Source organism: Pongo abelii, chromosome 7, assembly GCF_028885655.2.
Source record: "Pongo abelii isolate AG06213 chromosome 7, NHGRI_mPonAbe1-v2.0_pri, whole genome shotgun sequence".
Lineage (NCBI taxonomy): Eukaryota > Metazoa > Chordata > Mammalia > Primates > Hominidae > Pongo > Pongo abelii.
In genome coordinates, this window is record NC_071992.2 from 21,989,891 (window position 1) to 22,014,269 (window position 24,379).

Sequence of the window (24,379 nt, forward strand, 5' to 3'; positions counted from 1 at the left end):
TGGCTCAAGGTTCTGGAGGCTAAGAAGTTCAAGGGCAAGCCTCTAGCATCTGTTTGGCCATCTGGGGAATGCCTGGTTGCTGGATCATAACATGGCCAAAGGGGGTCACATGGAGAGAGAGCACACACAAGAGAGAGGTAAAGGGAGCTGAACTCCCCTTTTATTATAACAAACTCACTCCCATGATAATGGCCTTAATCCATTCATGAGGGTGCTCCCATGATCTCATCATCTCTCAAAGGTCCCACTTCTCAAGACTGTTGTATTGGGGATTCAATTTGCAACATATAAATTTGGGGGGCACATTCACACCATATTAGAGGTCAAAGAGGTTAAATAACTTATCCAAGGTCACAATCAGTAAGTGATGTGGTCAGGATTCAAACCCAGGTGGACCTGGGCTATTTCCTCCCCTTGGCGATGCTACCTAGCATATGGTGGGCCACATAGCAAGCACTCAGAGGCAGACTACACATTACTTTCAAAAGCATGGACTCCTTTGTTGCTCCCAACACCCTTGAGGGATGCTCTTCATGTACAGCAGGGATTTTCTAGGTGTGATCACTGACCAGCTATATTAGCATCACCTGCAAACTTACTAGGGATGAAAACTTGTTTTGACTGAATTGCCCACTGTCTCCCAGCAATCAGAGTTTTAACAAGCTCTCTAGGTGATTGTTGGACAACTTTGAGATCAGACTTTACAGACCAGATCGCATTGAGGAAGCTGTAAATGATGGTGGTAACTGAGTGACTGGTAACTGAGTAATTGGTAACTGGCAACTGGGAATGGTCCCTAGGCTGCTGGGGAGGAGCTACTCTGTGTTGTAGCTGCTCACCAGTATCGAGACTCTGAGTGGCCAGAGCCTTAGGGCAAGTGATGAATTATCTGCACTGAACACCGACTAACTCAATTAATCGTCATGGTAAAAAGCACTTGCAACCCATAAAAATTCAATTTGGCATTGGGAGTGCAGCTGGGAGTCTTGCTTAGAATTGTGCCCCCCAAAATTAGATTTAGTGCTTTTTATTGCATGCTGAACTATATCAGGTTCTTATCAGCTTCCCCTCTGGCCCCGTAAGCCTCTCCTCCCTGCAGTGATGGAGCAATTTGCACGTAGCCTTCCCTGTCCTCTTTCCTCAGAGTTCCTGGAAAGGGCTAGATCCTCCTCCCCAAGCTCCTCTCTAAGTCTCTGCATGAACAAATGAAGCTGGAACCCTCTCTCCTGGACCCATAGCTTTTCCTAAGTGAGTGCTACATAAGCCCCTTTTCAGAGGTAAAAAAGATAACCAAAGGGTAGTCTTGAGGATGAGGAGCTGAAGGGAGAAGAATATGGATGGTAATGGTGCACATTAATATTGTACAGAGTACAAAGCATTTTCACCTCATATGTCATTTATTCATCCAATTTCTCTTGAACTAGATAGTATTTTGATGCTCATTTTAGCAATGAGAAAAGTGATGCTCAGAGAGTTTAAGGCATTTGCACAAGTTTTCATAGAAAATCAAAGGAGCTGAAACCAAAACCTGAATCTTCGGACTGGAAATCATTAATCATCCTACTACACAGCTTGGTATGTGATCTCTCCATAGCCCCTTTCATCCTCTCCCACCCTCCCCTTTCTCAGACTGCTTCTCTGAGGGACCGCACACCCGCTTGGGCTTGATTCATGGGTGTGGACATGAGAGGTCATTCTACATAGGAAGCATGTTGTCCCTGTGAGACACTGAACGAAAGGACTCATGGCACCCACCTCCTCCTGCCAGGCCCTGAGCGGGGGGCTGAGGTCACTTACCCAGCTGCCACTTGGGGGAGCACATGGTCTGCATCATCCAGATGGGCAGTGTGGGCTCCAGGATGGCCACTCCCATGTTGGCAAAGCAGATGGACCCTGGGGAGACCATTCTGTGAGCAGCTGTGGCTGCTTGAAGCCCAGACACTCCCCGCCCAATGGGAGGTCATTGCCAGCTTACCTGCAGCCACCAGGATGTAAGGGTCTTTGAGAAGCATAAAGAGTGGAGTCCCCTTGGCACTCTGAGAACGTGGATAACAAAAAATGTCCATTTGTACAGTGCATACATCTCTCCTATTTTCACAGAATCTGAGAAGGTGCAATTATGGGCTTAGAGACCATCTACAGCATCTCCTTTACTGCAGAGACCAGGAACCCCAGTACAGGGAGAGAAAGTGACTTGTCTGATGCCACAGAGGAAGCTGGAGGCAGGACCCCTCCTGTGTGCAAGGTAGGCACTGTAATAGTCACAGATAGAGAAGCAACATATTCCAGCCATGACTCCTGCCTTCACGTGACCATCAGCAAGGTCAGAGTGTATTGGTAGCAAGGTCAGGGTTGGACAATAGATGTCTGGACTCCTGGTTTCCACTAGATCTCCCTGGTACTAATATTTGTCCTGGGAGAACCACAGGCAGAGCACCGAATCCCAAAAGCAAGCACAGAAGCCATAACTCAGAAAGCCTCTCAAGCTTTCTGAATTCTTCATTCTGATCATTTTGAGCCACACCGAACTAAGGTAGAAGAAGCAGGGTTAAAATACAGCCTAAACATCCAGGACCCACTCTCATCAGGACACACTCTCATCTAAACTTGGTTGCCCCACCCTCTTTCCATGCATCCCAGCAGTCCCTCAGCCATCATTATTGCCTTTGCCTAAACTACACGTCCTTAGCTTCTCCATTGTTCCATGTTCCACCCACTCTTTAAAGTCAAGCTTAAATGGCTCTTTCTTTTCCAGAGTGCTCCCTGACTCAGTAGCTGGGGCTTCCCTCTCTTTCAAACATCCTGAACACTATGTCCTAATCCTTCATGGTGTTTACTACATTCTATCTTGTAATAGATTTTATCATTTTGGTATGATAATCCTCTCTGCATACACACAATAGTGGATTGATAAATTTAGGGATCCTAAAACTAAAAAGATCATTCTCTTACCCAATTATTTTTCAAAGTAAAGAAACTGATGTAAATCATTAAAATATACATTTAAAAGTCCAATAAACCCTTTGACCCAACAGTCCCACTTCTAGGAATTGACTCTAAAGATAAATGCCAACATTATAAAAATGCACTCATGCAAATGACAGCACTATTTATAACTACAAAATACTGAAAACTACCTAAACATAGGAGATGGAATAAAATATGGTGCACACACATTGTGTACCATTGTGTACACATACACAATTGTGTGTGTGTGTGTGTATCTATATATACCTACACAGGTGGAAAATAATAAGAAAAGATTCTGTGAACTAGTGGAGTAATCTTCAGGACATACTATTGAGAAAAAAAGGAGAATGCAAAAAAAGAATACACAGTGTGCTGCCTTTCATGTAATAGAAAAGTGAAAAATAAGAAAACAACATAAGTGATTTATTTTGAGGAAAAAACACTAAGACACAGGAAAGACAAACCAGAAAGCATTAAAATTGGTTACCTACGAGTGGTAGGGATGAGGGAGGGGGAGGGTTAGAAAGACTGGAGGGATTGACACTTTTTGAGTACACCTTTTTGAATAATTTTGACTTTTAGGCAGTAATGTTCTATATATAAAAAAAATAAAATTATTTTAGTGTTATGGGCTGAATGGAGTCCCCCCACCTTAGTCAAATTAGTATGTTGAAGTCCTAACCTAATATGACTGTGTTTGCAGACAGTATCTTTAGGGTAATTAAGGTTAAATGAGGTCATAAGAGTGGGGGCTGTAATCTGAAAAACTGTTTTCCTTATAAAAAGAGGAAGGGACATCAGGGCTCTCTTCCTCTGTGCATGCACACTGAGTAAAGGCCGTATGAGGACACACCGAGAAGGTGGCTGTCTGCAAGCCAGGAAGAGAGGCCTCACCAGAAACCAAGCCTCAACAGTACCTTGACCATGAACGCTCAGCCTCCAGAGTCGTGAGAAAATAAATATGTGTTGTTTAAGCTACCCAATCTGTAGTATTTTGTTCTGGCAGCTTGAACAGACTAATACAATTAGCCAGAATGGAGAAAAAAAACTAAAACTAAATGCAAAAACAAAAAACAAAAAAAAAAAAACCCACAAATGGATGCAAATGAATTTCAAATGTATCATGCATTATATAATCACACTAAATGTAGAAAGAAGAACTAATGCAAGTACGGTAATTTCCAGATACAGTATTTGGCTATATTCATTAAGTCTAAGGGAAAAAGAACTGAAAAAGTCTTGAATATTTCTTGGTAGCTTTGTTTTTTTTAATGGCATGGGTAAGTATTACAGAATTATACAAGTAGGTAAATTTTTTTATCTATTTGTATAATAGGTATTTTACCTATTTGTATAATAGGGGGAGACAAATTTCTTACTTTGAAAGAAGGAGAATACATGTATGGAATGGGGCAAGCAGGGAAAAATTCCGTGGAGTTGGGCTGGAAGTGGAGGTCTCAGTACAAACTCGTGTGTGTGTATTAGCTCTGTCATCAAGATGGCAGGGAAACAAGGTGACCCCAATGGCAAAGAGCACATTGAGCGCCCATAGTTTGTTTTTTTTTTTTTTTTTTTTTTGAGACAGAGTCTTGCTCTGTAGCCCAGACTGTAGTGCAGTGGCATGATCTTGGCTCACTCCAAGCTCCTCCTCCCGGGTTCATGCCGTTCTCCTGCCTCAGCCTCCTGAGTAGCTGGGACTACAGGCACCCGCCACCATGCCCAGCTCATTTTTTTTTGTTGTATTTTTAGTAGAGACGGGATTTCACTGTTACCCAGGATGGTCTCGATCTCCTGACCTCGAGATCCGCCCGCCTCGGCATCCCAAAGTGCTGGGATTACAGGCATGAACTACCGCGCCCGGCCCCATGGTTTGGTCTCTAAACACCATTCCGTACAACAAGAACCTGGGCTCCTTGGAGAAATGATTTCAGGGCTGAGGCAGGGAAAGTACAACATGAACGTAGGACATATTTTTGTATCAAAAAGTAAAACTTTACTCAAAAAACAATGAAGGTATATTAAAATGACACAGCAACCAGTTAATGGGCTTTGACTTGTCAAATCTAGGACAATTTGAGCATCAAAATAATTAAGGACTGGAGGCCAGGAGTTCAAGGCCAGCCTGGGCAACACAGGCAGACCCCATCTCTATAAAAAGTTAAGCTGGGTGTGGTGGCATGCCTATGTAGTCTCAGCTACTCAAGAGGCTGAGGCAAGAGGGTCACTCGAACCCAAGAGTTGGAGGCTACAGTGAGCCATGATCACACCTCTACACTCCAGCCTGAGTCACAGAAAGAGGCCCTGTCTCCAAAAAAAAAATTAAATAAGTAAATAAATAAAGAAAGTGATGAACTACAAAAATAGGACTCCATGATTCTACAATGATAATATCAGAAAATTTTTTTTAAGTTTTTTGTGAACATAATCACATGTACATAAAATTATTGTATACCTATTAGGTATAAATATTTATAAATATATACGTATAAAGAGAGTAAGAAAGGAATGGCTATTGCTTTTTTGTTTTTTAGAGTATTTTTTTTGAGACAGAGTCTTGCTTTGTCACCCAGGCTGGAGTGCAGTGGCTTACTGCAACCTCCACCTCCCAGGTTCAAGGGATTCTCCTGCCTCAGCCTCCTGAGTAGCTGGGATTACAGTGTGCACCACCATGCCCAGCTAATTTTTTTGTACTTTCAGTAGAGACAGGGTTTTGCCATGTTGGCCAGGCTGGTCTCAAACTCCTGGTCTCAAGTGATCCGCCTGCCTTGGAGGAATGGCTATTCCTTACAGCAAAGTGCCAACTGATGATTTGGATGAATTGGTGAACTAGAAAAACCAGTATTTTGTAAACATTATAGTAAAGATTGGGTCAGTCAAGAATCATCAATGGATAACAAATCTAGGCCGAAAGGAAATTTAAGAAGGAGTAGGAGATTTATATGACTTTACAATGTCTCCCACAGGTTATTTATTACTTACAAGGTGAAGAAGTAATAACTACAGAAAAGACCCAGACAACACCTTGACCCAGTGATCAAAATGGACATCACCACTGAGAGGCGACGGGCATTAAATACCTCCAGACATGACACTCAGAAGCCCACGGTATCATGAAGAAACATCAGACAAACCAAATTTTGGAATACCCTATAGATAATTGCAGTTTTCACAAATGTCAGTGTCATGAAAGATAAAGGCTGAGAGCTTTTCCAGATTAAAAGAGGCTAGAGAGGTTTGATGCATAAATGTCTTACACAATCATGGACTGGGCCCTGCACTAGAGAAAAAAAGACTTCCATGGAAGACATTATCGGAATAATTGACACAATCAGAGTTGGCACGGCAAATTAGACTAAAGTATTATATCAATGTTAAATTTCCTGAATTTGATAGCTCTATTGACATTAAATAAGGAAATAATCCTGTTCTTAGGGAAAATGCTCTAAAGTATCAAGGGGTAAAGGAATGATACAATCAATCTACTATCAACTGGCTCAAAACATTAGTGATAATAATAATGTATATTTGTTAGAAAGAGAGAGAATGGGCCGGGTGCAGTGGCTCATGCCTATAATCCCAGCACTTTGGGAGGCCGAGGCGGGTGGATCACTTGAGGTCAGGAGTTCCAGACCAGCCTAGCCAACATGGTGAAATCCCGTCTCTACTAAAAATATAAAAATTAGCTGGGCATGGTGGCGTGTGCTTGTAATCCCAGCTACTTGGGAGGCTGAGGAAGGAGAATCGCTTGAACCCAGGAGGCAGAGGTTGCAGTGAGCCAAGATCACCCCACTGTACTCCAGCCTGTGTGACAGAGCAAGGCTCTGTCTCAAAAAAGTAGATATTTGTGGGAGCCTCACTTTCCTGGAATCTCAAGCTGGATTTACTTGCTGAGTAATTCACCACTGCTGCACAGTTAATAATAAACAGTGGCTGAACCACCTGGATGAGTGTCCCTATGCCTGGGCCAGGGTTGGAGGGGTGCTGGGCCCAAGCATATTCCAGGCCTGGGAGCCTGTGCAGAGGGTATTTGGTGCTCCTTGCCCTGAGGAGTCCTGGATGGATGGTGGTTATGGCTTCCCTCCCCAGGACCCAGACATCCTACTCCTAAAGCCAGTTTGTAAAGAGCAGAGCATCTCAGCAGACTGCGGGACACTGCTAGTCGCTCTGGGGGAATTGGCACTCTAAAAGTATTGATTATGTCATAGTTTCAAATTCTTTCAGATGCTTCTCTGTTCACCCTCGATTTCATTATCTGTAGAGTGAGGCTAAAAATTGTACTTATTTCATGGAATGTGTAAGATGCAGCATAGATGGCACACTAAGCTGAACTCCTGGAGCGTGAAAAGCCCTGAAGAATGATGAGGTGTTAGTGTCATGACTTCCGGAATACCTTGAGGAACTGTGGAATGCAAAGTCAAGGCCTTTAGATCAAACATTTTTACACTTGATGCACTTTCTTACTTTTTTTCCTTCGTGGTGGGATATGGATTTTCCAGAGCCATTTTTGGCTTAGAGTCAAACAAGTACCAACTCTGATATTTATTAACTGTGACAGAATGACAGTTAGGGATATTCACAGAGGAGGTATTTTATTGGAGAAGAGGTTTTCTAGGTGGCCCCCAAAGCCTTCATCTCTGAGATGATGTTACAGCTCCGAATACTCAGTCCCCAATGTCATTATCTCCTAGCTATAATTATATGTGGGTGTGCATATATATATATATATATATATACATGGAGATCTCCAGATATACATGAATATATATATAAGCACTCCATATATGTGTGGGATACATATATATATATATATATATATATATATATATATATATATACACACATTCTGTATGGCTTTTTTGATTCTTCACAAGGCTCTTCCACCATCTTTGTCCAACATCAAGCCAAATACCTCACTATCCCCCACACTACCTGAAATGTAACCCTATCCTGGAATCCAAACACAGTTCTCACTTTCCCTGACTCTATTCCTCTTCACTTTTCTTCTTATGGATTGGCAGGCATGCCTGGGTTCCGGCATTCAGCCATCCTGTATAACTGTTAGAAATGGAGCTTTGTGTCTGCTTACCTCAGGAGAGACTTTGGAAGGCTGTAGGATGCAAAGCTGGAGTGCTAAGAAAGAAAGAAGGTGAGACAGTTCAGCGTGTCTACTGATTAGCTGGGGGCTCCAATAACAGCTGTAGTGCTACCACCCTATTATGTACAAATTTAACTCCCTGAGTTTCTTCTCTCTTTACTACAATGGGGCAGTCCTTGATCCATCAAAATATGTCCACATCGCCCATTCTTAGTGAAGACTGACACCACAACATAATGCATTACCAACCTCACCTGGGCTGTCACCTGCTGAAGGCTCTGTTGGTGACTTACCTCCATCCAGTAGTGCCAGGAAGGCCAGGATGAGGAAGGGTGCAGACTTCCCAACAAACTCATACATTACACTTCCAAAGGGAGCTCCCACTGGAGAGGCAAAGGAGACACAGATTCCAGAGGTGAGGGTGAGTCCTATCCAGTGAGAATTGTCCACATTTACCCCGTGAGCATTTGCAGAAGGCCTGCTAGGGGCTAAGCTCCACCTGAGGCTCTGGGAATTCAGAGATGGAGATATGATCCCTGTCCCCAACAAGCCCACTTTCTAGTGGAGGAAATGTTTGTGTGTGTGTGTGTGTGTGTGTGTGTGTGTGCGCGTGTGTGTGGAGGGACCCAAATAATTAAAGCATGGTGAAAGTTTGACAGTAAAATGTTGCATGCAGTGAAAGCACAGTCAATGTCTCAGGAAGTTCAGGCAGCCACGAGGGCTTTGCCAAGTGTAGAGTATCTGGAGGGGAAGAAGCTTGTGTGAAGAACACAGTGGTGTCAGAAAAGAGTATGAAGTTGGAGAAGAAAAAGAAGAAAGTGGGTGTTAGCAGAGTATGAATATTTGAGAGGAGAAAAGTAGAGCCTTGCATATGCAGGAACCTTGTATATGCAGATGAGTCACGTACTTGGCCTTGCGGCCCATAGAGAAACACTGGGGAGAAACACCACCTGCTCTGGGCTCAGGAAGATTCTTCAGACAGCATAGTGATGGAAGGAGGGAGTACACAAGAGGGAGGCTGCTGCCAGATTCTAACCCAGAAGTGACAAGGAGCCAGGAGTGGCTGTTAAGGATCTAACAAGCTTGTTCATTTGGGAGCTTATTCATTTGGGACGTGATAAAGGACTTCAAGATGCGCAGGTTGTAGCTTGGGCATTTGGGTTGATGGATACTAACAAATAACAGGGATTCTGTTTTCTCTGCTTCCCATGGGGCTAGAGGGTGGGGCATAGGCCGGGCAAGAAATTTCAGGTGTTTTCTTTTCGATGAGCTTGTAAGCTCCTAGAGGCAGGAACTATGCCTGGGGCTTCCCACCCTACAGTACTGGCACTGTGCTTGGCATGTAATAAGTGAAAGTATGTAGCTTGTCAATTAAGTTTTATGAGGGAGAAGCCTCAAAGAAAGGGTAATTTTATCGTTTGGAGCTTGGGTTTCCAAGCCCAGAAAATCGGAGTCTGTATCCTGGCTGTGGCGTTTCCTAGCTGTGTGATCTTGGATGGTGTTTTCGCCATTCTAATTTTCATCTCTATAATGGGGAAAATCATTCCTACTTTCATTCCTGGTGGTGAGGAATAAAAGAGATTATGCCTGTAATGGATTTAGCAGAGCATCTGGCAGCAGCCATGCTCTGGTGCTGTGTGCATGGGAACCGAGGCGAGGCAGTGGCCTCTAGTTCGGGGAGGCCCACTTCTTCCAACAGGCTGGGCTTCCGGACCTTTCTCCGACGTTTATGTGTTTCCCAGCTTCTTAATGAGAAGGAAATTTAACCTTTTCTCAGTGACATTTCTGAAGGAGTTGAAATAGGATGAGGCCAACAAGGGAAGGAAAATACTCGTCTTCCACACCTCGGGAACACCTGCTTCCTGGAGTCCCACCCTCCTGAACCCAGAGCTCCAGCTGGTGCCACTTACCCAGCAACCCCAAGGCCAGGCCCCCCAGAGCAGTTCCCATGGCTCGTCCTCTCTCATGGTCATCAGTGTAGACACTGGCCAGCATTCCAAGACCTGCGCAGAGAGTGACAGACGCAGCTGGCCCCCCCGGGGGGCTTCTATCCGCCTCTCAGAGCCCTTAGTCCGACCCTGTTATCTCTTTAGTGACAATCTTAGCTAGAGTTTCAGTTTGAGGGGTTTTACAAGACTTAACCCATAGTATTTTTCAAGTACTGCCCTCCCTAGTCCCCCAAGCCCCCACATTGGCCACTCCTGTTCAAAATATTGTTGAAAGTGCAAGTCCTCTGGGAAGGATAACACAGAAACTCCATTGTCTGATTATACCATGTTTCATAGCATTTTCTCATTTCCTAGCACGTTTCCCTAAAGGAGGCATTACAGAGCAGGTCAGGGAAAGGAAAATCTGGGCACACAGAGACCATTCTATTTAACAGGGGTGCCCGGGGAAGAGCAGGAAAGCACTGGAGACCTGGAAGAGAGTGTGGGCTGGTGCTGTACGGCAGCTGGACTCTCTGGCCTTCATAGCCATGGGTAAAATGGCATAAAATGCCAACTTCATAGGATTGCATTAGATATTGTATTCACCAGTACTTTGAAAACTGTGCTGGTATTACCGGTAGTATTAACATGATTATTCTTATAAAGCACTAAGAGGGAGACAGACAAAGGACCATTGAGTGGCACTAAATAAAAGCCTGCCCTTCTTCATGGTTTCACTGGAGGCTTGTTCTGACCTGAGTTAGCTGCATCTGAATATTAGCAGAGGAAGTTATGTCAGGCTCAGAGATCTATGGACCCTGTTAGAAACTCCATAATTCCTTTCTTTTTTTTTTTTTTTTTTTTTTTGAGTTAGGATCTAGCTCTGTCACCCAGGCTGAAGTGCAGAGGCACAATCATGGCTCACTGCAGCCTTGACCACCCAGGCTCAAGCCGTCCTCCCACTTTAGCCTCCCAAGTAGCTGGGACCACAGGTGCACACCACCATGCCTGGCTAACTTATTCTCTCTTGTTTTTAATAGAGATAGGGCTCTCACTATGTTGCCCAGGTTGCCCGGGTTGGTCTCAAACTCCTAGAATCAAGCTATCCTCCTGCCGTGGCCTCCCAAAGTGCAGGGGTTACAGGTGTTAGCCACTGTGCCCAGCCCAATTCCCTTATTTCTGAATCACAATTTCTACCTATCCAGATGACATTTTCCTTAATTTCTGCATGTAAATATAGGATCTTAGGTAGTAAGAGATGTGTGTGTGAGCATGCCTGCGTATGTGTGTGCGTGATGAGTTGCCAGTGTTACCTGCAACAGATGAAAATGAAGATCCAATGCCTTGAAGGGTTCGGGCCACAAAGAGTAGAGTATAGGTCCCAGAAAAAGCAAACACTGGGCAGAGAGAATAGCAAGATAACTGCAGTTAGCAAATTGCTTTTGCTTCCCCAGCCGCCAGAGAACATGCCCGTGATACTGCAGATATGAATCATGATGCATATGTTTTTAATAAAGCATGATGACTGTTCCCTGTTTTTTGAGTTGTCTTTTCAATCTCCCACTCCTCAGTTTTGCTTTTTAAATGGCAAGAAAACTGAGAAACCACAGAAGTATAAACCAAGTCACCACACAGCAGATGGAAGGCTGAGTCTCTACATCTCTTGCCAAGAACCCAACATTCTGTCCACTGAAATGAGGGATGTCCATGAAGCTCAGTGTCCTAGGCTGGAAACTGGTTCTTAGATCATACTCCTGGATCCTCCATGTGCAACACCCAGATCTGGTCTTTACCATTGCTGGGTCCCACAGGATCATCTGGAGTACAGTGACAGTAAGTAGGTGCTTTGAGGATTATAGGAATCGGGTAGAAAAAATATCTTGTGATACAATCAGATCCTTTTTTATATCTTATATTGAACGATCTTTAAACCAGACAAAATCAGCATGTATTAAATTATACTGAATGCGCAGCTCTGCTAGACTCTGTAGCAAATGCAAAATAAAAATAACATCTAGTTATTGCCCTTGAAGAGAGTCAGTCTGTTGAAGATGGACACCCAGGAAACTGAGAACCAACAGGAATATGTCATCCAAAACAATAAGAGAAATATGGCTCTGTCCTGCCAGGCTCCCAGGCAGTCAGACCTAATGGTTATCTCCCTTGTTCCCTGAACACCTCCATTATCCTATTCTTTTTTCAAGGTGCCGAGATCTCATATTGTTCAAACACACACGCTTTATGAAAAATATGTGCAGTTAACGCAATCCTCACAGGGTCCTGAGTCGATATACATCCTCAGTTTAGGAAGATGATGGGATTAAGAGATTAAAATAAAGACAGGCATAGGAAATTATAAGAGTATTGATAATTGGGGAAGTGATAAATGTCCATGAAATCTTCACAATTTTATGTTCAGAGATTGCAGTAAAGACAAGTGTGAGAAATTATAAAAGTATTAATTTGGGGAACTAATAAATGTCCATGAAATCTTCATGATTTATATTCTTCTGTCACGGCTTCAGCAGGTCCTTCCATTCAGGGTCCCTGACTTCCCGCAACACAAAACTAAATCAGAGGGTGCTGGTGGTCACGGTAGTTAAGTCCAGACATGTCTCACCTCCAATTCCAGAATAATGTCTCCTAGGGTAGAATAATCTCCTCGAAGTGTCTGAATCAGAAGAATTGTAATCCCTTTGCCCATTCATTACAGATGTCTTTGGTTGTGTTTTTAAACTTCTCCCATTACTTCCCGGCAGACATGATCACACTGAACTTCTCCTTGTCTCCCAAAGATGCACATTCTTGGTCTCTCCTTTCCTGGCCACCAGCATCTTTTCTCAGACTTTGTTATTTCCAATCTTTTCTGTCTACTCTTCCAATGTCCTTTGAGAATAGAGTGACCCACTCATCTTGGTCTGCCCAGAACTTCCTTGTTTTTAAAACTGAAACTCAAAATACCCCCACAAAAACAGAAAGTCTTACATGCTGGGAAGCCCCTCACTAAGGTGTGGATATGGGTTGTTTGTCCCCACCAAATCTCATGTTGAAATGTGATCCCCGGTGTTGGAGATGGGGCCCAGTGGAAGGTGTTTGGGTTATGGGGAAGGATCCCTCATGAATACTCTAATGTCCTTCCTTAGGTGGTGAGTGAGTTCTCACTCTACAGTTCTCTCAAGAGCTGGTGGTTAAAAAAAGGCTGGCACCTCCCTCTCCTCTCTCTTGCTTCCTATCTCGTCTCTGCACAGCCAGCTCCCCTTCACCTTCCACCATGAGTGGAAGCTTCCTGAGGCCCACACCAGAAGCAGATGCTGGTGTCATGCTTCTTGTAGAGCCTGCAGAACCATGAGCCAACAAACCTCTTTCTAATATAAATGACCCAGCTGCAGGTATTCCTTTATAGCAATGCTAAATGGACTAAGATACCCCTCAATTGTAGGCAAACCAGGAGAGTTGGTCATTCTATTTAGGAAGACCAAAGCAATTATTTTTTTCACTTTGTACCCTTTACATGGGCCACCATTTCACTCTTGATTACATTAGGCATGGCTCCTAGCTGGGGGGTGGAGGGGTTAAGGGTAGTAACGGGCATCAACAATCTCTTTTAAGTATTTTTTAGAACATTGGACAAGGATACCCTAAACATCAAATGTATTTTCTTTTGGTTAGAATTAGGCCAACTCCATATAACAACACAGCTATCCTATGGAAATAATAATTATTTAACATATATAGTTTGGTATAAGTCAAACAATAATTACTTAACATATGCAGTTTACTTTAAAAGTAAAGCTTTTAACACATGAGTTCTTGGCAGAGAATCAGGCAAGGATATCATGCTAAAATGTCTCAGATCCACTAGCACACCACATTGTCTTACTTCTCAGCGTGTGTCTCATGTCTCCCCAGGCAACCATCATATACACTTCTGATAGCTGGAATCATGTCTTTTCATTCTTTATGTGACTATGGCCATCTGGGCATTATACATGCACTGCATAAAGTTGTGTGGAATCGCATAAAGTTGTGTGGAGTAAATCTTAAGGCTCATTTGATGAAATAGGGCATCTGGCATCTTATTATTTTTAAATTTGCTGTCTAACATAGGCTGAACTTCTAGAAGTTCCATGAACAGTGCTAATTTGAATTCCTTCATTTCTTCAAGTCCACTAAAATTTCACATACAAGATGTAGTTCTCAGAGAGAACCTCACATCTCAAGTTCTTGCACTTTGCAGACTTCCAGCCCAGAATGCAACAAATTCTTGTTAAATATTGGGTTAGTAGGAATCAAGTCCTGTGTTGGGAAAGAAGAAAAGTTGAGGAAGAGAAAGAGAGAAAGTAGACAAGGAACAGAAATGTAATAAGAAAAATGCGAGGCATGTTCTCACTCATAGGTGGGAATTGAACAGAGAACACATGGACACCGGAAGGGGAACATCACACACCGGGGCCTCTCATGGAGTGGGGGGAGCGGGGAGGGATAGCATTAGGAGATATACCTAATGTAAATGATGAGTTAATGGGTGCAGCGCACCAACATGTCACATGTATACATACGTAACAAACCTGCACGTTGTGCACATGTACCCTAGAACTTAAAGTATAATAAAAAAAAAAAAAAAAGAAAAACGCGAGGGAGAAGGAGGTGTGTTGTTGGAGAGCAGAGGATCAGCAGGGCCATCGGGAACCAAGGCTGGATCCACAGGCTGCCTTCCCCTGCCTTAACCTGCTAACGCTAACCCTTTTCATTCCTTCTTCCTTTACTTCTCAGCATCAATTTCCAGACTTACTTTTCTCATGTACTGTGTTTATCCCATCTCCATTTTATTAGAAACATTTAGCTGATCCTGGATAGAGTATTTGTCTTTCTCTTTCTTGTTTCTTTAGCAAATTTACTTTCCTAAGCTTAACCTTTAAAGTCCTTAACTGAAAAGCAGTAGGCTTTTTGGAATTTTCCAGATGTTATTGTCCAATTTCCATTTTTTTGTGAGTTGCCCTTTACCATGGCATATCAAAATAATATCATTGCTTCTCATAGATGGAAAGTTTGTATTAAACTTGCTCAAGGGATTACTGATGCATACATAACACACACACACACGCACACACACACACACACCCCATAGCATACGTATTCAAACAGCTCTCATTATGTCCAGCTGAAGTGAAGTGAATAAAATATCTGTTCTTCTATAGCAGACTAGACCAATTCCAACTAGACTGAATTGTCACTACTGTTCTAGTCCACATACCAAAAACAGCAGAGCATTTAAATCAATATCCCAGTCTGCTTAGTCAGATGCCTAATTACTTTCTAGGTTACCCTGCTATCTACACCGCATTCACTTGATAAAATCAAAGGTAATCAGTGAAGGGAAGAAAAGAGGAAGCAAATTACTTACTAACTGTGGAGAGAAACATGATAACAAAGCCAGCAAACATGGGGATATGATATCCAATCCTAAAAGGGAATTGAAAAAACAAGATACAATTCCAACAGGCACTCATATACTTGGACTACATTTTTAAATGTAAGTGGGAGCAGAAATGCAGCTATTTGGGTGTATGGTAAAGCATGCCTCTGAATGTAGTGTGGAGATGAAATAGGGCATGTGGATGAGTATGAGCAAATAAACAAACATGCAGATATGACCATAGATTAGGGCCAAAATTCTCATTTCCAGAAAGGATAGCCTAGGTAGAGTGTATATCTCTTGAAAATATCAGAATAATCCTAAATACAACACCTGGGAAGCCAGTGCACTAGATTACAAAAGGACTGTCCCATTCATACCCTTTTCCCATTCAAGCCATACTCCAGGTCACTGATATAACATCACAGCACACTGCTGTTCATGGTTCTCTTCTCAGTACTCAACACTCAATATAGCACTAAGAAAATCTGATCCCATGACATTTCATCAGTAACATGTTATTCTTTGAGTAACGAGCTTTCCAAATAGCTGACTCCCCTGGGGAACCATACAAGTGAGTATTTCTTCTTTTTCCCTTCCAACCCCCTTTCTATGCTTTTCTAGTCCTCCTACTCCTGTGTACCCTGCGGGGCACTGCACCCAGTGAGATACCTGTTGGTGAGAGGGCCCACAAATGGGTTGACCAGAAGTTGCATCACAGCCTTTGAAGCAAACAGAACCCCGACCCGGGTATTCTCTTCCTCCAAGAATTCTGTGCCTTGCAAGCAGTTGTTTTTATGAGCTGAGATGGCTTCAGTGGCTGGAGGTGGGATGGTGCTGGCAGTGTCATTCATCCATGCTATTCCACTAGGCATGCTTTCTTCAACAGCCATGGTGCTGTTGTCGAAGAAGGAGAAGACCGTGGAAAAGGCAGGAGAGGCGAGGGCATGTGGGGAACTTCCGGCATGGCCGAGGTGCAGAGAAGAGTTGACTTCTTTGAACTCCATGTCATATAGGAAGGTGGGCACAACTGGCACTGAAAATCAAAGAGGATAGGTGATGGGGGCTAAGGACAGATGTCATCTTACCACTGAAACTCAAGGGGCTAAGGACAGATGTCAATTCTACTGAAAGTCAAGGAGGACAGGTGATGGGGGCTAAGGACAGATGTCATCTTACCACTACTAGGATCAGGGGCACTATGATGAGGTTCAGTCTTATGCCCAAGGCTGGTGTCTGGAGTGGCATGGTTTAAAACCCACTAAAAGACAGTGTCTGCCCAAGTTATCCTATTAGCTAAAGTAGCTAAATTCCGACCTTATACAGTTAGTCCTCATTGTTCATGATTTCCACATTGGCTAACTCTCCTACTCACTTAGATTGACATGTAACCCCCCAAACCAACACACACTGAACTATCACGACATTTCACAGATATGTCCAGCTCTCACACAGACCTGGCCAGAGGAGGGGATGGGAGGAGGCAGGGCAGGGTGGTCAGAGGAGCCTCAGCTCTGGGACCCCTGGACACGGCTTGAATCCCAACTCTGGCACCTGTTAGTGGAGAGGCCTTGGGCAAGTCACTTAACACTTCTGAACTTCTTTTTCTCTTTTATAAAGAAAATATAAATTTTATAAAGAAAATAGGATTGACCACAATGTTTAAGATTTAAGATTATAATTGTGTGTGTGTGTGTGTGTGTGTGTGTGTGTGTGTGTGTGTGTGTGTGTGTGTGTCTGTGTGTGTCCCCTGGGAGCAATGATTCAGTATTCACTAATTCAGTGTTTGCAGCGACTTTACAGAGTATAACTATAACTACAGAACTATGAATAATGAGAAGTGATTGTATTGTATTAACCACTTGTCTCAGAAAGATCCTTATTTAAAAACATATGTTTTACCCAAGAGGAGAAACCTTTTAGTGCCCATTTATACACGGGTATAACTTAATGTAATGATTAGGATAGTATCAACTAAAAAAAGCAGAATTCTGAGGGAAAGAACCACATGGAAGGCAAGGTCTTGATAAGAAATCGGATATCCAAATAAAATATGCCATTTTTATGGAGCACAGGCCAGAAAGGCACCGCTGTGAGAAGATGTCGCTGCCTCAGAGGCACTTGGAGTCATTAGCACCTTGAGAAGACAGTTTGGGGAGGAAGAAAAGCACAGCCAGTTCTGGCTCCGGGCCATCCTCTTCTCCAGTCTGACCCTCTCTGGACCTCCTGCTCTTTCAACCTCCTGAGTCTTTTAGCCGTGTTTGACAAGTGTCAGACTCCATTTTCTGCAGGGCTTTTTTTCCAGTCCCCAACAACCTCTGTGTGTTTTTGACCATAAAAAGGAAAATTCTCAGATGGATTCACTGTTGAACTCAAGCAGGGTGTACGCTGCCTGCTGGGGCCCACGGCAAATTAACCCTCAGCACTAAGACCCCCAAACGTACCCACCACAGTAAACAGCATGTTGTCCAGGAGCAGAGCGACGAATACCACCACCAGCACCAGCTGCCGGGATGCTCTCCCCTCCTTCAGCAACCGCTGGGGAGCATCCAGAACAGTCCGGAGCATGGCGATGGCCGGGCTGGGGCAGTCTTCCCCTGCGGGCTCTTAGGAAAGGTCCTGTGACAGCTACAGGTCTCCTGCAGCCTTTATGGAAGAGGGGAGGGAGTCCGCCCAGATGAATGAAACTCACTATTAAAACGAAAAGTGCAAAGGGTTGCAAGTAGTAGGATGATATTTGGAAACATCTCCATGTCTGTATCACTGTTCACTTCTTATAAATCTCAATAACTCTACCTGGTTCGCAGAATGCCTTCCTGGTAAGCATTGCTTACTAGCTATTTATGTCTGGATTTATATCTAGCCATTAATTTCCCTTGAATTTAATGGCTAGATATAAATCCAGATAAAAATAGATGCTCTACAGATCACTTAACCTTGTGTTTTTCAAACATCCGACATTTATTTGCCTATCACTTTGATGGTTTATGTCATATCTGAGGACTACGTGTACTATCATTTACTTCATCTTTTCCTCTAAATCTACTCTTTAAAAATATTGAGATACTGCCAGGTATGGTGGCATGTGGCTGGAGTCTCAGTTACTTGGGAGGCTGAGGTGTGAGGATGTCTTGAGCCCAGGAGTTTGAGTTCAGCCTGGACAACATAGCAAGACCCCTAACTCTCAAAAAAATGTTAAAACCAACATAGATATTGATATCATGTTTCAAAAAGTTATTTTGTGTGGCATGCAAAAAAAGTATGGTCTATGTTCTAGGTGCTACCCCAAAATATTTCATGTGGCACAGTGTCACTTGGGCTGCCCACTGAGAAACACTGGTGTAGACCAACCTTCATCTCATAGACAAGAAACCTGAGCCTCTGGAGATTAGGAGATTTGTTTGGGGTTGCACAATTAGTGTCAAACTGGGATGAAACCCCAAGCTTTTCAACTTGCAAGCTTATCCTCTACCATGTTCCCTTGCTCCGTGGTTCTAGAAGCATGCTCATTCTTTTGTTTGAGCTACAAACCCCTGATCAGAAAGATGCCTTCATCTGTGAAAATAAAATATTGACTTTCATGATTAGTTTTCTATTTAGGATTTCATATCATTAGTCAGCATTAAGTCACAGTACCTTGTTAAACTTCAAGTAATAAGAGTTTCTGGGGTGAATTTCATTTTCTTTGACGTGGCTTCTGTTGTGGTATCAACAGCATCAGTCATTTAAATTTTAAAATAGATTACCGTCATGAAATCTATCGGGCCCTAAAAATTGTATACTCTTTGACTTAGTAACTCTACTTCAAGGAACCCATCCTAAAAAAAAAAAAGGTCAGAGATGCAGCCAGAGACTTATACTCAAAATGATCAATTGCAGAATTATTTTTCTTAGTGAAAAAAGTCAAACGTTAATGGTGGATTATTAAGCAGCTCTTAAAAATTATATTTTCAAATAATTTTAATGATATAGAAAATGCTATTACTATAATGTTAAGTAAAAAAGGGAAATTAAACTGTATTTTCAGCTTTATCTCAATTGTCTAAATGTAAATATATGGGTACATTTTTGAGAGAGTAGAGAGATACTCAAGTACCAGTTATTTACAATCAATGACTTCAGTTATCTTCTGTGTATTTCTAAATATTCAATAATGAGCTACTTTTGTAATTAAAGAAGTAAATAATTTTAAATGATGATCGCTGAAATTCAATAGTCAGCCTCAGGTGTTGGGAGTATCCCAAACACTGAGCTACTGTGTTGTAAGCCCAGGGCTGGAAGAACCCTCTCACTACTACAGATTAATGTGACCAAAGTCCTAAGTGAACCAAATTCTCAGTTAAGTTTTAACCAGTAAATGCATGCAATTACTTAAGATCCTTCATTTTTCTGTATAAATGAGGTATTTCTGAATACAAATTGACTTAGGATATGTATGGATAAGAATAAAAGACAAGCCATGGAAAATTAAAAAACATAGTGAATGAAGTAAGTACTACAAAGAGAGAGAAACACACACACCAAAATCCCAAAACAAAAACAAACAAAACCAGGAATTTGCCAACAAATCAATAGTAAACTTTACTTAACAGTCGAAATCCTCTGACGAGACACAAATCACAAGGAAAGATTAAATTTGTCCGGAGAGAGAAAAATCTTACCTTGGAGCCCATCTTGGTGTGAGGCACTCAGTGAGGTATTGGCAGCTGTTAGCAAGACAGCAGGGACACTGTTCTCTGAACGTGGATGTGCTGATGGATTTATTGCCTCCTGTTATCTGAGGATGCTGTGTATGTGTGCGTGTGTGTGCCTTTGTCCACAAAGATTTAATTGCAACCTCCAACAGGGTTCATTCAGACCCTTAGCTCCCTGCGTCAAAGGCAGGAAGGCAGGGCTGGAGAGGATAAAGAGAGGGCAGATATTATCCTAAGCAAAGAGGCACTGGACTGCACTGTTTTGCATCTGTGCTTTTATCTATCATCGAAGTCTTTAACTCTTGCCTGGGTCTGAATACAAACTGCAAGCCAAGATGGAACCAGCGTGCAGTTCCTGTTCCTTGCTACCTAGTCAAAGTGGCTCCACGTACCCCAATTAGCTTCCTGGAAAGAAACAATGCATGTTGTTCTCAAGCCATAAAAACCCAACATCTATGGCCTCTGTAAAGGCTTAGATTGTGCACCGTGTCTTCACATCTCAATACTGGCTCAGTGCCTGATACATGGTAGCATCCAATAAATATTTCTTGCATGGACGACTGGATGGTTAACTACAGGAGAAAGTGCAGTTCATTGTGGGATCTTGAGAGGCTCTATTGAGCTATATTATTCTGACATTAAACCATTGGTGGCTCAAAGAACATAAACAATTTACGAGAAAGCAAATACACTTCATGAGCAAGAGCAGCGCAGAGGTTTCCTATTTGTGGAACTGGTGGGCCCCTCCTAATTGTGGGAATTAACTAGGGAACTTTTGATTTAACGCTAAAAAAAAAAGAAAATAGTTTTTAAATTTTTTATTTTTGAGACAGATTCTCTCTCTGTCACCCAGGCTAGAGTGCAGTGGAATGATCTTGGCTCACTGCAACCTCTACCACCTGGATTCAAGCAATCCTCTAATCTCAGCCTCCTGAGTAGCTGGGATTACAGGTGCATGCCACCATGCTCAGCTAATTTTTGTATTTTTAGTAGAGACAGGGTTTCACCATGTTGGCCAGGCTGGTCTCGAACTCTTGACCTCAAGTGATCCTCCTGCCTTGGCCTCTCAAAGTGCTGTAATTACAGACGTGAGCCACAGCGCCCGGCCTAGATGGAAAGAGTTTTAAAATGTAAACCTAGAGCAAGAAATAGGGATAGGAAACAAAGACATCAACAGTGTATTCATTGCTATAGTTTGCTGCTGTAACAAATTACTACAATCTGGTGGCTTAAAACAACACGTATTTAGTATCTTGCAGTTCTGGAGGTCAGAAGTCCAAAATACGTCATACCGGGTTAAAATGAAGGTGTCGGCAGGGCTGCATTCCTTCTGGAGATTCTGGGGGAGGGTTGTTTCCTTGCCTTTTCCAGTTTCCAGAGGTCTCCTGCGTTTCTTGGTTCCTGGCCACTTTTACCCTCAAAGCTAGTAGCAGTGCATATTCAACTCTCCCTCTGACTCTGAGCCTTCTGCCTCCCTCTTTCACTTGTAAGGACTCACGGGATGACCCTGGGCCCACCCAGATATTCCAAGATCACCTCTCCATCTCAAGATCCTTAGTCATATCTGCAAAGTCCCTTTTACCATGTAAGGCAACATACTCACAGGTTCCAGGATTAGGAGGTGGACATCTCTGGGGTGCCACTGTCCACTCCCTGCAGGGAGAATGACACACTGCCCACCACTTACATGCAGGGCCTGTGGCCTGAACCTCTAGGGAATAAGGGGGTTAGGGCCAAAAGATGGAGGAGCTGTATTAATAAAGATAATTGCAAGACTCTGGGCATAAGGCAGCATCCTTTTTGGAGTCCAGGTGACAATTCTGCCACCATGCCGTCTACCCTAAGTACAGTGTTAGAACTCTGAGGGTTGACAGCCTCCGGCATAGCATAGCTGTGTCCAATAGAGGGCGATAGAGGCAGAGGGCTTGGGTAGAGCAGCCTCACAGGGATGTTCCGAGACACCACCTAACTGCGGATGCCCCCAAAAATTGGGAAATCATGATTTTGGGAAACTGAGGGCCTGGGAAAGCAGGTATAGACTAAGAATCATCATATGTTGGCCAATAATAAGAATAACAGCAACAATAACAGTAGCTATCATTTATGGATTACCTACTATTTGGGCATGTTTATAACACATACTCATATATTACATGGATAATACGTATTAGTTCAAATAGATATATTTTTTCAGTTTACTGTAACCATGCTAGTATTCACAGGCTGGCCAAGTCTGGGGTCTCCTCACAAATGCCCATCACTATTAATAATCAAATTGTTGTCCATTAAAAATGAATGAGCACTCATCTTCCTCCCTTCAATCATAGAATTAAAAAAAAAGCTGTGAGGATGGTGGAATGGAAATTCACATACACCATTAGTAGCTAGGCAAATACCATTCTTTTAGAAAGAAATGCGGCTTTCTATCTTTTGTCTTTTAAGTTATAAAATGCATGTTGCTTTTGACCCAGTAATTTCACTTCTTAGGAATCTATCTAAAAAGGTATGCTAAAATATGGGGGAAGGGAGGGAAATCATAGGTACAAAATTTTTATCACAGGATTTAGAGAAAAACTAGAAACATCTCAAATGTCCAACTGTAGAAATTATTTAAGTGCATGACCTTGAAGGACTGTCATGTTGCCCTTAAAACAGATTTTAAAAAGGTTATAATGAAGACTATATATCAAGCTGGAAAAAATTTTATATATAAAAATAAATCTATAATTTATATTTATAGATTACACATATAACATGTAATTTATATTCTATAATATGTTATACATAATATATGTAATTTATATTATATGTATATACACACAGATATTATGACAGAAAGTAAAAAGGTAGAATATAAAACTTTATGTAAATTGGGGCTGGGCGTGGTGGCTCATGCCTGTAATCCCACCACTTTGGGAGGCTGAGTCAGGTGGATTACATGAGGTCAGGAGTTCAAGACCAGCCTGGCCAACATGACAAAACCTTGTCTCTACTAAAAATACAAAAGTTAGCCAGGCGTGGTGCTGCACACCTGTAGTCCCAACTACTTGAGGGGCTGAGGCACAAGAATCATTTGAACCCGGAGGCAGAGGTTGCAGTAAGCCAAGATCGCGCCACTGCACTCCAGCCTGGGCGACAGAGTGAGACTCTGTCTCAAAAAACAAACAAACAAAAAAACCTTTATGTAACTTCAGGGTAGCATTATGCACAATAGCTAAAAGGTGAAAGCAACCTACATGTCCCTCAATGGATGAATAAAGGAAATTATGACCCACGCTGTAACATGGATGAATCTTGAGGACATTATGCTAAGTGAAATAAGCCAGTCACCACAGGACGAATACTATGTAATTCCATTTATATGACGTAAGTATAACAGTCAATTTCATAGAAATAGAAAATACGATGGTGGTTTCCAGGGTCTGAGGGAAGAGGGAAATGGGAAGTGATTGTTTAATGGGTGCAGAGTTTCAGTTTTGCAAGATGAAAACTTCTGGAGACTGGTCAGTTGCACAATAATGTGGGTATACTTAACACGACTGAACCATACACTTAAAAATGGTTAAAATGGTAAATTTTATGTCATGTATATTTTGCCACAATTAAAAACATAAAAACGATACTTTATGTACACTGTGATTATATGAGTGGTTAGGCCCAATGGCAAAATTATGGAAGATTTTTAATTTATTATTTAAATAATAGTGAACAAAACTTAAAAATGAAGCATTGCCAGTAAAAAGTAACAGCTCAGTCTATACTAGTGGACTCCGAGCCCTTGCAAAGAAATAATAATTTCTAGCCAGAGTATCCTGTTGAGAACTCTCTGAGACTGAAATTGAAGTTTGAGGCTCTTTCACAGTGGCTCTGTTATCTTTCTAGTTAAAGTGGTTGGCATACAACATCCTCAGACAGAGAGTTTTTTCTCCGGGCCAAATAATATCTATAACTCAATTACATGTACCCTTGGCTGTGGCTGACATGGCCTGGCAGAGGAGACGGTCCTGTGACTCAGAGCTGGAGAGTGCTTTTGTTTCTCATTGCTTCCTGTTTCCTGTGCTGTTCAAATATTTAACAATCAGTTCCAGCTCCTTCCATTCAGCATATGTCATTATCCCAGCCTCAGATTGGAGGCTGACTTTGGTTCAGAAGTCACAGGCTTCTGAAAACAAAGCCAAGAGCTGATACTTTACGGCCATGATCTACAGGGCACTGTGGACCCTGTAGGAGTGGATATGTGTCCATAAAGATAGGGGACTGCATGTCTGTAAACCAA

At 42.5% G+C, this 24,379-nt stretch overlaps 1 protein-coding gene across 1 annotated transcript in view; it reads right to left on the minus strand.

Annotated features, from left to right (window-relative positions):
* The window catches only part of SLC18A1 (solute carrier family 18 member A1), a 38,728-nt gene extending 18,189 nt beyond the window's left edge, over positions 1-20,539 (minus strand). Inside the window, exons 1-10 of the mRNA XM_024251197.3 lie at positions 20,071-20,539; positions 17,854-18,100; positions 16,082-16,445; positions 15,398-15,456; positions 11,307-11,390; positions 9,976-10,068; positions 8,359-8,448; positions 8,057-8,100; positions 1,976-2,036; positions 1,798-1,893 (exon numbers count right to left, since the gene is read on the minus strand). Coding sequence (XP_024106965.3) covers positions 1,798-1,893; positions 1,976-2,036; positions 8,057-8,100; positions 8,359-8,448; positions 9,976-10,068; positions 11,307-11,390; positions 15,398-15,456; positions 16,082-16,445; positions 17,854-17,977 — 1,015 coding nt within the window. The 5' untranslated portion in view covers positions 17,978-18,100; positions 20,071-20,539. The remainder of the gene's footprint in view (positions 1-1,797; positions 1,894-1,975; positions 2,037-8,056; positions 8,101-8,358; positions 8,449-9,975; positions 10,069-11,306; positions 11,391-15,397; positions 15,457-16,081; positions 16,446-17,853; positions 18,101-20,070) is intronic.
* Positions 20,540-24,379: the final 3,840 nt, after the last annotated feature.